The sequence below is a fragment of the Onychostruthus taczanowskii genome, unplaced genomic scaffold (genome assembly GCF_017590055.1).
Source record: "Onychostruthus taczanowskii isolate IOZ18803 unplaced genomic scaffold, ASM1759005v1 scaffold50, whole genome shotgun sequence".
In the NCBI taxonomy this organism is placed as follows: domain Eukaryota; kingdom Metazoa; phylum Chordata; class Aves; order Passeriformes; family Passeridae; genus Onychostruthus; species Onychostruthus taczanowskii.
In genome coordinates this window covers 2,890,989-2,906,477 of record NW_024502569.1, presented here as the reverse complement: position 1 = coordinate 2,906,477, position 15,489 = coordinate 2,890,989, and the positions used below count along the sequence as shown (strand labels likewise).

At 41.3% G+C, this 15,489-nt stretch overlaps 1 protein-coding gene across 1 annotated transcript in view; it reads left to right on the top strand.

Annotated features, from left to right (window-relative positions):
* The window catches only part of MTUS2 (microtubule associated scaffold protein 2), a 162,669-nt gene that overhangs the window by 85,446 nt on the left and 61,734 nt on the right, over positions 1–15,489 (top strand). The window contains exon 4 of the mRNA XM_041416056.1: positions 13,883–14,044. Within this exon, the coding sequence (XP_041271990.1) occupies positions 13,883–14,044 (162 nt within the window). The remainder of the gene's footprint in view (positions 1–13,882; positions 14,045–15,489) is intronic.

Sequence of the window (15,489 nt, the reverse complement as noted above, 5' to 3'; positions counted from 1 at the left end):
TGAAACTGCAGACACAAGGAGGATCCACAGGCAGGGATGTTGTAGCTGATGGGGAGCTGGGAGTGCTGTTCTGGGAATAACTGGCACTTGGGTGGGCTGCCATCATCAGTGCAGTGGAGATGTATAAAGCACAAAAATTCAAAGGACACCAGATTACAATAGTCCTCCTATTCACAGAGCAGATTGTTGAAAAACCAAGTAGATGGGCAGAAGCTGGCGATGATAGTGGCATTGTTAAATAGGGATGGGCTTCCAGACTGCCCAGAGCTCGAAGAGTTTTTCAATTTGTTGCAACTCCCTGCCTTTTGCTAACAAACACAAGAAGGTGAAATACTTTTGAGGAACTACCAGCACCACCCCCAGTTAATCTAATTTAGATGTTTTTTTGCAAATATGTTGCATTTCCAAACTCACAGGAGCCCTTTTTTAAACTTCTTTTTTTCCCTACATTTTAGAGAATACAAAGAGGATAAGAACCCTGTCTGAGGTGTAGCAGTAAAAATTTTACTATGGATTTGAACAAAATCACAACCCTTCCAGAGAAATTAGCGATATATGGTGTGTTGATTAATCTGAAAAAGTCCTTATTGTTTTTCAGGCTTTCCATTGTCTTTTCATTGTATAAACAAGAACACAAAACCAAAACAAACTCCAAAGGAAGTTAATGAAACTGTGTCATGTAAAACCAGTAGAAAAATTTGTTACCACTAATAAAAGATGAAGCTGTTTGCCTTTTTCCCAGCTACTGAGAACCACTGACCATTTTTGAGGCTGGGATTCTGGTGGAATGGATCTTAATTTCCAATAATGGCTATGCTTCACTTAGGAGATGTATGGTCTGTAATATAAAATATTATCTCCATGTGTCTTGTGGAGCTAGTAGTGTTTCTTGCTATCAGACAATAATTTTTGCCCACCAGGAGCCCCAAGTCTCTCTCCTCAGGGCTTTCTCCATAAGTTCTTGCCGTATTTTGATGTAGTAAACAATAATAACCTTTCTGCCAAGAGCCTCAACTGTATCTTCCACTCCCTCCTTCATCTATGGACTTTGAAAATTTAGAAAGAGACAGATGGGTTTGGTACATTGTCTTGTTTCCCAGATCCTAAGGAGTTTACAAATATTATACATGCAGTTTTAACCAAAATTGGCCTTTCTACAGAGCAGTAAAACTCTTCTGTCTCTTCTAAGAGCCTCCTTCTTCATCTTCACTATCAGTGCTCTGAAGCTCTACCACCACCCCCATGTTTAAATGTCAGGGGCTAGAACTCAGGTGTCCTGAGATGTGTTCACATTTAATGAGAGAAGGAGGAGCTTTTTAAGCATTCCTTAGAGCAAATGCACATTTAACCTCCATGTCATCATAGTAGTGTGGTGTGATATCACAGTTCATGCAATTTCAGAAAAACCCAGGATATTTCTTTAAAAAGAAGATCTTGGAGATCTCTCAGGCTACATATAAGTGCTGAAGAAGAAGGTTAAAAAAATAGAAGCATAGTGTAATTCTTTTATTATTGATATTAGTATAATTCTTTTACACTAGTACCAACTGAAATTTTTACATAACCACTTGCCTTCAGGATTCAGGAATATAAGAGAAGCACCAAGGGCCCTGTGAGGGTCCTGTCAGATTCTGCTGTCGTGGAGGTGAAGAAAATTCTGCAGAACCAGCAAAACAACTCAAAGGAAGATCTACTGCTTACACTCTCCTAAGGCCTCTGCCATTTGTTAGCAGGTCTAAGAGCTATCCAACTCCTCCTGCAGACTTTGGGCTTTGGAGACCTTTTCCTAAAACTGAAGTACAATGGAAATCACTTGAATGACAATCTTCCAGTAGACAACACTTTGGTTTAATATTTCTGCACTTGTACTACACATGCAAAGTTAATTAAATGTTCCTGATATACAAAAGTATATTATTTGTGTTGGTATAAAATGCTACAGATCTTACTCCTAACTGTACTTTGTGCCTTTTTAAAACAAGCTGCATTCATTCACATCCCTACCTACTCCCTATATACACAAACCTGTTCTCAATCCTGTTGATAATTCCAGGGGTCTTGAAAAAATACTTGGATTTAAAATGGTACAAAACGAGAAATTGTGCTTTACTCAATAACTCTTTTATTACATATATGATTTAAAAGCTTTTATTTAAGTAGTCCCTTACAAATCTTAAATACAGAACAATTCATATGAAGCTGAAGTTAGTAGGGTATTTCTCATTAATCCTGCAGTTCCATTTCCACATGCCAGAGATGGGCAAGTAAATTTATCTTCAAAGGTCCTGTTTAAGAAAAAGACCAATGGCAAGGGTACAGGTAATTATTTCTCTTTGTAACATCAGGTCCTTGCTTTTCAAAAGCAGTGGATTTAGAGGCATGATCTTGTCCAATAAAGGAGTGTTATCAGGTGTTCCAGCCAGGACAGGACCAATCCACATGGTATTATATCATGCCAAAATGGATGTTGCAGTCATGGATCCAGCCTGGCAGCAACTTGCCCACTGATGCAGAAGACCAGGAACAGATTTATTACTTTTTTATAACTTGTTTAATTTCAGTGATACCCTGATGACATGGGAAAACACAGCACCTGCCCACAAAAGCTACTCAGAGAAGGCTCCCTGGTGCCAGAGCATGTGGCAAGACCACTGGGGTGCTGCAGTCAGACAGACAGGGAATTTCATGCCTGGCTGCCCAGGCTGTGTTTGCTCTCTGAAGGGTAGATTTTCTGAGTAATCAGACTTGTATCTTTCACATTCACAAACTCAGTAAGAAATACATATCTAGAGCATAAATGATATTATAATACCATAATTTGAATTTAAACTGTCTGACCGAATAGTGGTGTATAGTCCTTGCTTTAATCCTGGCACTGGAATTTGGGGGTCTTTGTTGATTATTCCCTTTTCATAGAATCACAGAATAGGCCATGTTGGAAGGAAATCTGTAGATCATCTGGTCCAACATTCTGTGGAAAAGGGAGCCTAGATGAGATTACCTAGCGCCCTGTCCAGTCACCTCTTGAAAAGCTTGAGTGATGGGGACTCTTACCACATGGCTGGGGAGGTTGTGCTGGTGACTGATTGAACTTAGCGTAAAAAATTGCTCCTTAGGTTGAGATGAAACCTCTCCCACTGCAGCTTGTACCTTCTTGTTGTCTCCATGTGGCTCCTTGTGAAGTGAGAGCCTCTGTCCTCTCTGTAGGAGCCCTTCAAGTATGGATACTGTGATTGGACCCCCTCTGAGCTTTCCCTTCTAGGGCAGATAAGAGCTAACTCCTTCAGTCTCTCCTCATAGGGCAGGTACTAGAGCCCTTGATCATTTTCATGGACCTCCTGTGAAACTTCTCCACTTATTCCATTTTGGTTTTGATCTAGGGGACCAGAGTTGGGGACTCTGAAGTATTCCACAGCTCACTCTATCTTTTCCAGAAAATGCAGTTCCATGTCCTCTTCTTCCCTTTATATCATTCTGAAAGAGTTTGTGGCCATCCACTGTGGTCTCTTAGTCCTGAGAATTTTTTCCCACTGAGTTTCTGTAATTCCTATCACAGCATAAATCTCAGAGTGGTCACAGAATTCCAGTTCCTCCTGTTTGTTGCACAGATTATGTGTGTACTTGCCTTTGGAAGGACTTGGGGAACATTCCACAGTACTCTGGTAGGTGCTCTGGTTGTACCTGTGGAAACCAATTGTGCATGCTCCAGTGAAATAGTCTGACATTTTATTTCTTATCAGTAGCATTTATTGTAACGAAGAGAAGCCACTCAGTTTGATTCTGCTACAGCCAGTCAGATACATTCAGGTATGAAGGGGAAAAAATCTGTAAAAGCATCAAATGAACAAAAGTTTTAATGCTTTACCAACTAGAAGAGTTAAATTACTTATTCTGTAAAGTCACTGCCATTTTTAAAGAATCTACCTAATCTATATAACCTTTGCAGTTTTCAACAAAATTTTAATGTTATATATTTTAAAGAGGTCTCATTTTGTGAAATTAGTGCAATTAAATATCTGATCTCTGCAAAATATTATGGGTTTAGATTACTCCAGTTCATAGAAATATAATCATAGATGAAACACTTTGTAAAACTTATTTAGCTGGATCACTAGGTCACAGCATTTAGTATGGCTAGTCTTAAGATTAGCATACTGTAAAATAATTGAATTTTCCCCAAAATCATCTACTAAAGGCACTGGTTTTAGTAAACATGAGATAAGAAAAATTTTTAACTGCCACATAATTAAAAAAATTATGTTTATTTTCCATGGATAATGCCATTTATAAGAGAAGCCTGTTTTGCTTGTGTTTCTCTCTCCTTGTGGTTTTGAATTGCAGTTTTATACCCAGCCTCCTCATAACTGACAATATTTCTTAGAAAAACACCTTAGTTGGATTGAACAGGTTAAGATGTTTTTTGAGGAAGACATGTCATCATCAGAATTCTGCAAGTCAAACTTCTTTTTGGAGTCTTCAAATATACAATGTAACCAGTGTGTGGGTTAAAAATAAATCTTCCCACTAAAAAATGTTTCCTGACTGTTGAAATTCTGGACTACAACAAATAATTTTTCTTCCAGATTTATATTTTGCCATAGGTTTGTTTTTTTTTTTTTCTCTATGACATCCAAAATAGCCACAAAACACAGATCTAGACAGGAGTCAGCCCAGAGCAGCACTGTACATGTTGTGCATTACTTACACAGGAGTTTGTGAAAATTAACCGGGAAAAGCAGGTTCACTTGTTTCTTCTTGAACAGCATGTTGTCCAAGAGGATGAACATGATGTGAGCACAGCAAATGGCTGCTCTGAACAGCTTAGAAAAGTCCCTGCCTGTTTCCAAAGCACAGATTTGGTGCCAATCACCTCCTTTTACCTCCAACCAAAGCACTGTTCAGCATGCATGGGAGGCTCTGCTCAGCTGCTTGTATCCTTCATACTCTGAAATGGAGACATCTGTGAGTTTGAAACTCCTTCAGGGCTGAGAGGGTGATTAAGAATAAGAACAGCGAGTTAAATTTGAATGTGAAATGAAATAGGAGTTAAGTTCCTAAGCAGCTTTGAGGATCTGTGCCTGAGCTCATAAAATGCAATTAATTAGTGACTAACTGGGGACTCTCTAAGGCTCTTCCATCCTTGAGGTTTCAGTATGACATCTCCCCTCCTTAGCATGTGTCACGTGCTCTGAAGTCATCGTTGTGCCACGTAAGGAGCCAGACACATGCACCAGCTCTTTGATCTAGCAGAATTCCATGTAAACCATAGTTGTTGTGGGTTTGGCAGGGAAGGAGCAGGACTGAATGCCACCAAGCCTTAAGCACTGACAATTGTTAGAGCATGGCTTAACCTCTCCTAGTCTGCTGAGCTGCGGCAACCAGCATGTCTTGCTAAAGCTGGTGGAAATTCATTATCGCTGTTGGAATGTCATTAACACTTTTCCCAAGGATTATATATACCTTTAAGTGTCAAAATACTCCAAGCCAGCGTTCAAGCAAATTAAAAGCAGAGATTCTGGAGAAGAGGCATTTATTGATGACAAAATGCTGTGAGGGCCAGCAGATGTCACTCCTTATAATAAGGCATGTGGCTCTAATTTGGCACTTCTTGCCATCAGGAGGAACCTCTTGCAGAGCAGATGTCACTTCTAATTCTGTCTTTCATGGGTGCCTGTGCCCCACAGGGTTTGGTATGCCAGTTCAGAAGCAGGCTCGGTGCCATGAAAGCAGATGGTCATGAGCACAAGTCATGCTACAAAACTGGTGCTTCTCGAAATGTGGGTGCTGAGACTGAAGGACTACCCAGGAGCACCAAAATCTTCCTGTGCAGGAAAATTCCCCCTAAGTAGTCTGATACATGCCATTAGTGCTTTAGTGGTAGTAGAAAATGGATGTTATCTGTATCTTCTTTCTGGTTATTTTAATGTTTGGCCATCCTCTGGTGATCCCAGGAGTCATTCTGGCAGCTGAGGGCGTTGGACCATGTACGTGTCTGTGGCAAAAATGCCATCAGTGCTTGGTCTTACTTTGAGAGCTCTACAGTGCCTGGGAATTTTGTGGTGTAGAGGACTACACTGCTGGTCAGTGAGGGGGAGAAGTGGCCCTTGAACCTGCATTCATCCATCTCCTCTGTAAGACAGTGCATGACTGTGTCAGACAAGACCTGAAGTAAATCTGTGCTCCTGTTTTTCTTCACGTGCTTTTTGCTTGGTATGGAGAGTAGTCTTTTGCCTAGAACATCCAGCCTAAGTCAAAATTTTGTTGCACTGAAGACAAAAACCTCAATTGCCCTCACAGGGATTAAATATCAGTTTCTTACAAATTCAGCCTTCAATAACAATCAATTTCAGTAAATTTACTGAACAAAGGATCCCAGAAAGCCTGTTTCTTGGATATAGTTACTTATTTATTCTCCCAAAATGAACCTTAGAGGAATTTAAATGTTTAACTGATATGTTCTTAACTTGTGTGAGCAAGAAGAGCTTCCAAAACATTATGAGTACGTGCTTGCCTTCAAGTGTATGTCAGGTTTTAAGAACCAGCCCTTGCTACAGTTAATTGATAGGCTTCAGTAATTACAGCGTAAGATCAGGTTACTTTTATCTGATCTGTTAGAAATTTTAATCCATATGTCTAGAGGAGAAGCTTACAGCAGGTATATTTTTCTCTTCTCAGTTAGAGAAGCAAACATTTCCCCAGTTTATAATTCTACTGTGTCAGCCCCTGTGAGTACCACAAGAGACACCCCAGTGGAGTATTCCTGACGTGGGATGTGGCTTGTCACTGGGATCAGAGCCATACACTGAGTGAGGAAGGTTTGCAGGAAGATTTGGTCATGAATCACCTTTGATGGCTCAGCTCCAAGTCATGCCAGGAGATTCCTCTTTCAGAAGGTAGACACACAGTGGTTTCTGAGGCCCATTTTAAAATGTCTGTGCGGCCCAGGTGTCTTTGCCATGATTCCAAAAAACTTATATTATCCCTTCTGACAAATACTACAATGGATCAGTAAAATACAATGCTGTCTTCTCTCCATGTCCTATGTGGTTTTTATTAGCCAGCCAATGCAAAAGCTCTCAGCTAGCCAAGCAGCTGCAGAATCCGCTGGTGGCCAGCAAAGCAACCACAAACATACTTTATTAAATGCTTATCTTTCCTGACAGAGATGTAACATCGCACCAGAACCCAGATAAAATGGGTTATGTGATTCGAAAGTCTGGCATAGTCAGCGAGTTTTCTGCAATTCCCAGTAACACATACAGAGATGTTACTTTGTGGTGAAATTTTCACCTTGCCCAATGGGGCTTGTAACACTTCAGGAGGGAGCAGCACGTGGCTCCACTCAAGTAAGAAATTCACATAGCCGGATCCTAAAATATGTATTTTATTTGGTGGTGTGAAATGAATTAGTTAGCATTGATACAAGGAGGTGTATCAGTAGAAGGCTGTATTTCTGCTATCTATTATGTATGAAGGGCACCGAAGATGCATTTGTGCCACAAAAATTAATCTAGATTTCAAAAACTCAGTGTCATCAAAACTAGGAAATAATGTAAAGGAAGGAGCTTCAATTCCATTTGGCAGGGGCAAAACGTCTCAACTTTTCTTAAACCAACTTTGATGTAAGTGAGACTAATGACCTCCTTTGCCAGTGACATGGAGCACACATGGCCCAGCTCAGTGGATGCTCCTTGGCTGCAGCTCCAGCTGTGCTGGTGAGAAAGGGAAAGCCTGGAAGCCAGGCCAAGCCCAGTGTCCTGATCCCTCACCCTATTCTTCACACTGTGGCCATGGTTTTGTCTGCTCTAACCCTCTTAGGAAAAGCTGCTGTGATCAGCCTGGGCGGTGTCAGGGTGACACAGCCTATAATACTTGGCCAGCTTTTGTTTAGCAGTGTAAATACAGTCTGATGGACCAAGCCTCAAATAAAGGCCGTGTGTGCAAGGGCATCCTACTGGAAGTAGAGTTACCAGTGCTGCCGTGGCAGCTCAGCTGCCACCTGAGTTAGGAATGCACAGCCTGAAGAGGCAATGCTTCCCTCTGCCCTGCCAGAAACACCACATCTCTTTTGCTTGCCTGGATCAGCTGCAAGTGCAGGATACAGCCCTTGCAGAAGCAGTCAGGGCAGCTGGAGTGATGTAAGAGCCTGCCAGTGCAGCTGCAGTGGTGGTCAACCTTGCAGGGCTCCCACTCTTCAGGTGCCCAAGAGCTTTCTGCACAGCCGGGTCCAGGGGCCCAAACCATCTGGCAGCAGGTGACACAGGAGAAAGGTGCTTGGCTTTAGGACTGGAGGGCACGGGGAGAGGGATGGGCATGCAGCAATCTTTTGCAGGTGTGTTAACGTACACAAGCCATGGCTGATCAGAGTTGTCATCAATCTGCAATGACTGATTGGCACAAAGGGCACAAAACTCCCTCCCTATCAATGAGGGGGCAGCCTTAGAGGTAATCATTGCCAGTGCAGAGACTGAAAGCTATCTAAGGCTGTGCTGACAGGAACTGCAAATTTGGCTCCTTATTTTGGTGGAAATTATTAACCTGAATTCAAAATTCAAGTTTCATTTTGAATGTAAAGACTTTTGAAAAATGAGCTTTTATAAAGTCATATTATCAGGCACAAAATAAGTATTTTACAGGAATTATTGCTCAAATATCTTTGCCTGAGCCAAAAAAAAAAAAAAAAAAAAGCAGTAGGAAGAAAGACTTTGAGCTAAGCAAGTTAGGTTTAAGCATTGTGTGGACATCAATTCTTAAGCATTTTCTTTTTCTTTTCTGGATGGAAAATAAACCTGTCATGAGCTGGTGCCTCATCTCTTGCATATTTGGCCTGAGGAAATACCAGGCACTGTGTCTCTGCAAAGGCAAAAAAAACCCAATTAGCCAGCTAGTAATCTTATGTACTATCAAAACATCTTAATAACCTGGTTAGCCCTCAGGGCTAATGATCACACCATACCTCTTGGTCCATAGCTTTGTTTCAGCTTGAGATACAGAGCTGAATGTTTAATTGTCTCTTGAAAATTACACTGTGAAACCTCATATTGAAATATGCCATGCTGGACTTCAAAACAGAAACCCTTAAAGTAGTGAAATAAAAATCTCATTTGACAGGTTGCATATCTGGTAATCATTCTATAAAATTTACTTACCACTTCACAAGTAACAATCAGGAATAAAGAATGGGCATTAACTGAAGGATGACCAAGTTAGTGAAAAGGGTCTTGCAGGCTTTGGTTTTAAGCATCACCTGATTATTTTCAGCAGTTTAGGTACTTTTCTTATCAGATCATTCCCCATGGCAGTGACTTTAAATTTCACATTATGCTTGTACTTTTTCTTGAAAACTGGGGCACAAAAGTGCAGCCTAGTAAAACCCAGAGGAATAATACATCCCAGTGTTTTGCAGGTGAAAAATAGTCGTTCCAGCCTCACTCATGATCAGGTTTTTCTGCTCAATTCTCTGTCTCTGCTGTTTCCTTGCTGTGTGAATTTGGAAAGTGGCTCAAATCCTTTTTTAAAGCTTCTTCATTTCTGTGACTGGGAAGTGATTTAGAATTGCTATGTGGGATCACTGGTGCAACAGCAAGGCACAACTTCATTCTCATTAACTTGGCATCAAGTAGTGTCCAAGGATCTTTATGCTGGAAAGGCCTTCCCATAACCCTGGGTACCTTTGTCCTTCAGTGAGCATGCACGATGCCAGCATGTTCCCAATGTCTTGAATGTGATTACAGCTGTGGTAGGAGCTATCAGCTCCAAGCCTCCTGCCAGCACAAGGAATGCTTGACCTGCTGTGAAGAGCTGGAAACTCACTCCATGTCTCTGAGTGTCATAGGCTGCACACAGCAGCCCACAGGACGGGGAGCTGCTCTCACACTGTAGCACTGCTCTGCAGTTTGTTTGTCAGCAAGACACACACCCGTAGGCATTGTCAAACAAGCTGCTTTTCTAGAGAGGATGCAAATTCTCCAACAAAAGGAGATTTTATTGCCCTTGACTTCAGACAGGGAAATCTGTAGCTGTGGGGCTCCAGAACACAGCCCTTCCTATCATTGCCTCCTCTTAGATCAAGACCTGCCAAACAACATGGCCTAATTAATTTCTCATCAAATGCAGAATTCTACCCATTCACGTTCGTGCTAGTTTTACAGTTATGTGTATTATATAATATTTCTATCTTTTTATATAAAATTTGTAAATCATTTCAGAAAAGGAGCACCTACAAGAGGCACAAACTTGTAGTGACACATACAAAAGAGTCTTTTCTGAGGGTGAGAAACCCCTGAAATGAGCTGCAGCCAGGTGATAAAAAGAGTGGTGACAGATACTGAGAAACAATGGTTCAAAGATATCTAGGAGCCAGTGGGATTTTGGTCATGGTTTTCTTTGAACATGCAGCCTACAATATCTTCCCAGCCCTAATCTCTCCATGTCTACTGGCAAACAAGTGTAGAGGAAGAGTGGCTGCAGCTGGGACTTTCCAAAGTAACTGCAAGTCTTCAAAGGAATATTCTTCTTTCGGATTTTTTTTTCTAGGAGAAGAGTAGGATTCCTTGGGGCTCATAGTGAGGAGATGATAAAAGTGAGGCTGAAGGCCTTCAGCCCCAGCAGATCATTAATAGCCTGTTAAACACTACTGCAAAGTCAGCAGTGCTGTTCCTCATAGAGCACAGAATCTGCAAAAATGCAGGGCCTTTTATGTAGCAGCCCCCAAATGACTCGCCAGGTGCTTCAAAGGCAAGCAGAGTCTCCCCTGGTTTGGACAGAATGCCAAAGTAGAGGAGTAGGAGGGAGGTGGTACAATACAGCAAAGGATGTGGTCACCTGGAAACTGTTCACCCACTGCACATCTGGTGTTTCTGCACAGGCTTTTACTGAAAATAAGAGGTGGTATCATGGAAGGGCAGATGCTACTGATTCACCAGCTGCAGATAATAGTGGGAGGTATTATTTCATGAGGGACTAACAGATGGATCATCTGATGAATAATCTTTCTGATTTTGCTATAAGCTGATTCCTTGAAGGAAATCAAAACCTTTATTTTCCTCCTAGATCAGGAGAAATATGCATTCTCCTAGGTCCTTAATTTAATTTGTTCTTTGACTCCTTTTTAAGCTCTGGAATCTATGTGTAGCAAGGTGAAACTCATCTACCTCTGCTCCTGGGAAACTAGAGATTGCCTTAGTGATATCCATGGAAGCGGCAAACATTTGCTTTTTGGGGCATATTATACATGCATGTGTTGTTGTATCCCACTGTCTCTTTCCAATCTCCATCAAAGTGAGAGACAATGTCTCTTAAGAGAAACATTGACCTTATCTCAGCAAATCCTGGGTGTCCTGGTATTGCTGTTGTGGTGAGTCGACCTTGGCTGGCTGCCAGGCACCCACCCTGATGCTGTCTCGCTGTCTCACCTCCTGTACAGGACAGGAAAGAAAATAGGGTGAATAAGACCACAGGTAGAGATAAAGACATGGAGATCACTTACCAACTGCTGTCACAGGCAAAAAAGAATTGACTTGGAAAAATTATTTAATACATTAACAATTAAAATAGAGTTGAAATGTGTGAAACAAAGACAAAGCAAAAAACTAAAATAGCTTTCCCCCACTGCTTCTTTACAGGCTCAGCTTCACTTCTCCCTTCCCAGTTTCTCTACCTCCTCCATCCCATATCCCCACTGAGCAGCACAGTGGGAGGAGAATGGGGGTTGTGGTCAGTCCATTACAGTTGCTCTCTGCCATTTCTTCCATCTCACAGTTTCCTGTTCCCGCATGGGTCTTCACCCAGTGCTGCTGTCCCCCAGGATAAACCTGCTCCAGCTTCTTCCAGGGCCCTTCTCCTGTGAGGGCTCTCCATGGATGCAGCTTCCTTTGGGCCATGTCTTCATGTCTTCTCCACCTGTGCCAGTGTGGAGTGTGAATATCTGCTCCACCATGGTCCTCTCAACAAGCTGCAGGGAAATTCCTTCTGGAATTTCCCATGGTCTCTCCAGGCTCTGTAGGGAACACCTGCTCCCTCTCAGCCTCACACTTCTTCCCTCACTCCACACTGTAGAGCAGTGAATGAATGCTGAAATTGAGGATAAAGGGTTTCCATTAAAGAATACTTGAACTCTATTTCTCTGCAAATAACAAGAATAATTTACTCTTCAAGGTTATTGCTTCTGCAATGGAAACTTATAAAGAATAGCTGAAGAAAGAAAAAAGATTTCTACAAGTGGTGTTACCCAAGCTGACTGGGTAAGCATATATATGAGACCACTTCAGGAATAGCTTCAGGAGTGTGGTGCAGACAGCCTGAGGTGGACACACATGCTGCAGCATCCCCCAGGCACCTGGCAGAAGAGATGCCCCCATGCACAGCTGCAGAGGAGATGGGCTAGGATGGGCCAGATTTTCTTCTTTTGTGACTTTATGGAAGTCAGCAGTGTTTTGTCACAGTTAATTCAGCACATAAACTTAAATGTTTGTTACACAGGTGAAAAATGCATGCAGTTTGGATATTCAACACTAACCTGATGTGCTGAGGGGGTGTTATGTGCAGAGATGTGTAAAGGGGACAAATGCTTCAGGTCTTTTTGTTCCTGTGTAGAGTACACTATGCTGTTTTGAGTTTTTAGTGTGGCTTGGAAAGGTCACATACGTTTGTAGAAGTCCATTTATACTGCACATACACCCTTTAAATTAAGACGTATATGCAAGCAGCCTCAAAGACACAGCAAAACTTAAAGCTGTTTTTACAGAGCCAAAAGGGATATTCTTCCTTTATCAGAAAGAGGATTTTCTTTTCCAACCTACTTTTTTTTTTCTCTAGTAAATTTTCAGTAATAAAGGCAAAAATGAAATCTCTTCTTTATTTGCACACTTTCAAGAAGCCTACGTCTTAAAAATATTGGAGATTGGATGTGCCAGTTATTAAGATAATGCTACAATTTTCCTGCAGGCAGTACCTAACCAATATTATGTTGTATCTTTGTAAAACAACTGAAATAAAAATTATAGGCATTTTCTGACATCCTTTGCATTTCTTGCACTGTCTCCACTATTTTTTTCAAACAAAATGTTCATTCTTCTGCAAATGTTTAAGTCCAGATCTGCTGTAATCTTTTGCTCCTCTTAGGCCTTGTAGAAAGATAGGTAAAAACACCACTCCAACTTTGCCTTTCTCAAATGTTAAGGAAATATTGTTTTCCTTATGTCTACAAGGAATCTAGGATGTTATTATTCTGTAGATGGCAAATGCAGGAGGACACCAAACCCATTTAAAGTTTTGAAAAAGGTCAGTTTAAGGTGGAAAACTTGGCAACCTAATATTTGTTATGAGAATATGACTGAAATGGATGTGAGAGTTAAGGCAGAATTTTTTCTTTGTTCTTTATCTTATTATTCAAATGTCTGAGTGTGATCTGAGGGACTCTTAGTGGGAAATCTCCACATGAGCAGGGGAATTTGAAACTTTGCACCACTGAACCCTGCTATTCCCCTCTATTTCCAAGGGATAGGGTAAATGTGTGGTGTGGCTCCTCTAGCAGCTACAAACTCACCCACCCATATATTTAGGAATTCCTTGGTACCTTTATGAGTGTTGTAGCCACGTACCTTCACAGAGGTAGACAAAGAGGAGGGCTTAATTTCCTCTTGGAATCAGACTGTAACTGACAGCTAGTCAATTGCCAAGACTTAGCATTTAAGTAACTTATTGGGAACTCTTTATTTCTATCTGAGGGTTTATACTGGAGAAAGTCTGTGTCACTTAGCCCAAGCTGCAGGGAGAACGTGTCACTGTGGATTATAATTGCTGATAGAAGTTCAGTCTGTATGCCACAGTTCACATACATTTTTTATGGACTTATAATTAGTGCAATTCTGGTCTCCTGCAGGTTCCAGCTTTGGAAATGAAGAGCAGACCACCCCCAGGGCACCTGCACCTTCCAAGGATGCTCCCAAGGGGAGCAGCAAAAGCACGACGCAGGTATCGAGCAGCACAGCGACACCACGCAGGAGCTTACTGCCAGCACCAAAACCTGCCACAGCACCCGCTGGTAAGCGCTCCACACTTCAAACACCACCTGCCTTAGGCCGAGAAATGCAAAAACCTTGCTGTGATGCTGTTTACTGTGTGCTTTTAATTAGTTTTCATGCCATCCTTGGGCCCATTGCTGGTGTGCTGATTTGGGCTTCATTTACTGTAGTCTATTTTGAAGGCAGTAAACAACACAGCTATAATCTCATTTTGTGGGTTATGTGTAGAATTGAAGGCATTTACTGTCCCTAACTACACATGCCAGGGATTTAGGGTATATATTGTTGGTTCTCAACAAGCAGTTTTTTGAAAACATTGCATTGCTTTAGAGACCAAAGCATTCCATCGAGCAGATAATTCATTGCTAGGTGTGTTTGCAGTGATGAGGATATTAGCCTCTAGGTTTAAGTCTTCTTTGGTTTTTTTACTCAGAGAGGCAGAAGGAGGCAAGCAAACAAAGCAAAAAAAAATCTTAGTCTTGTTTCCAGATTGTTTCCTTGCCTAAACTCTCCTTCTGCTAAATTCAGTTATGTCTCAAATGACCAGTTCCATCAAGTTCAGATTAGATCTAACAGTTTATATTCCAAAATGAATAATTGTATCCAGGCTGGGTCTTACTCAACAGTGTTTCATCTCTATGTAAGTTCCATTGGGATTGATAACACGTTGCAAATGGAGCTGGGAAAGAAAAGTTGGTGCAAAATATGAGACAAAGACTTTCTGCATTGCTAGTCCTTGTCACCTGGTCTCAAGACAGATTAACCTGTTGTAGTGGTTTGACCTTGGCTGGACACCAGGTGCTCGCCAAACCAACCTGATGGAGGGGGATACATACAATAAAAGGCCCATGGGTCAAGGTAAGGATGAGGAGATAACTCAGCAATTACCATGTCATAAACTTGCCTGATTTATTCTGGAAGGAAACTAACCTGGAAGTAGGGTAACCTGTCTGTGTTATGCAAACAGTCAGACACAGATCCTCAACAGGGGCAGCTGACAAGTTTAGGAAGTTGTTATTATACACAACAGACAGAAGCAAAAGAAACTATGATAGTCCAATGTTCTGGTTTAATTTTTTTAGGAGCCAAGTTAGCAGCAATTCATGATATTTTAATTTTATTTTTTTAATTAAAAGAGTGTCATGGTCCTTCAAAAAGGTAAGTATTTGATAGGAGCAAAGGTTGAAATAAATTAAAGAAATTATGAAGGTAAGTTTTTTTTAGCAGTTCTCATCTTGCCTCTCTTGCAATAGCATATGAACACTGGGTGTAGATCCCAATGTGATAGAGATACCTACAGAATGTAAATTTCTCTGTTTAGGTATCCTTTGGACAGTGATTTCTATAGGCCTGATGTTGCATATATATTTAGCATCTGACCAGTCTCCTGTGCAAGACATTACATTTACTAAACTGAAGTGCTTAGAGCTCTCCACAGTTACAGCTGAGGAGCACAGACACTACG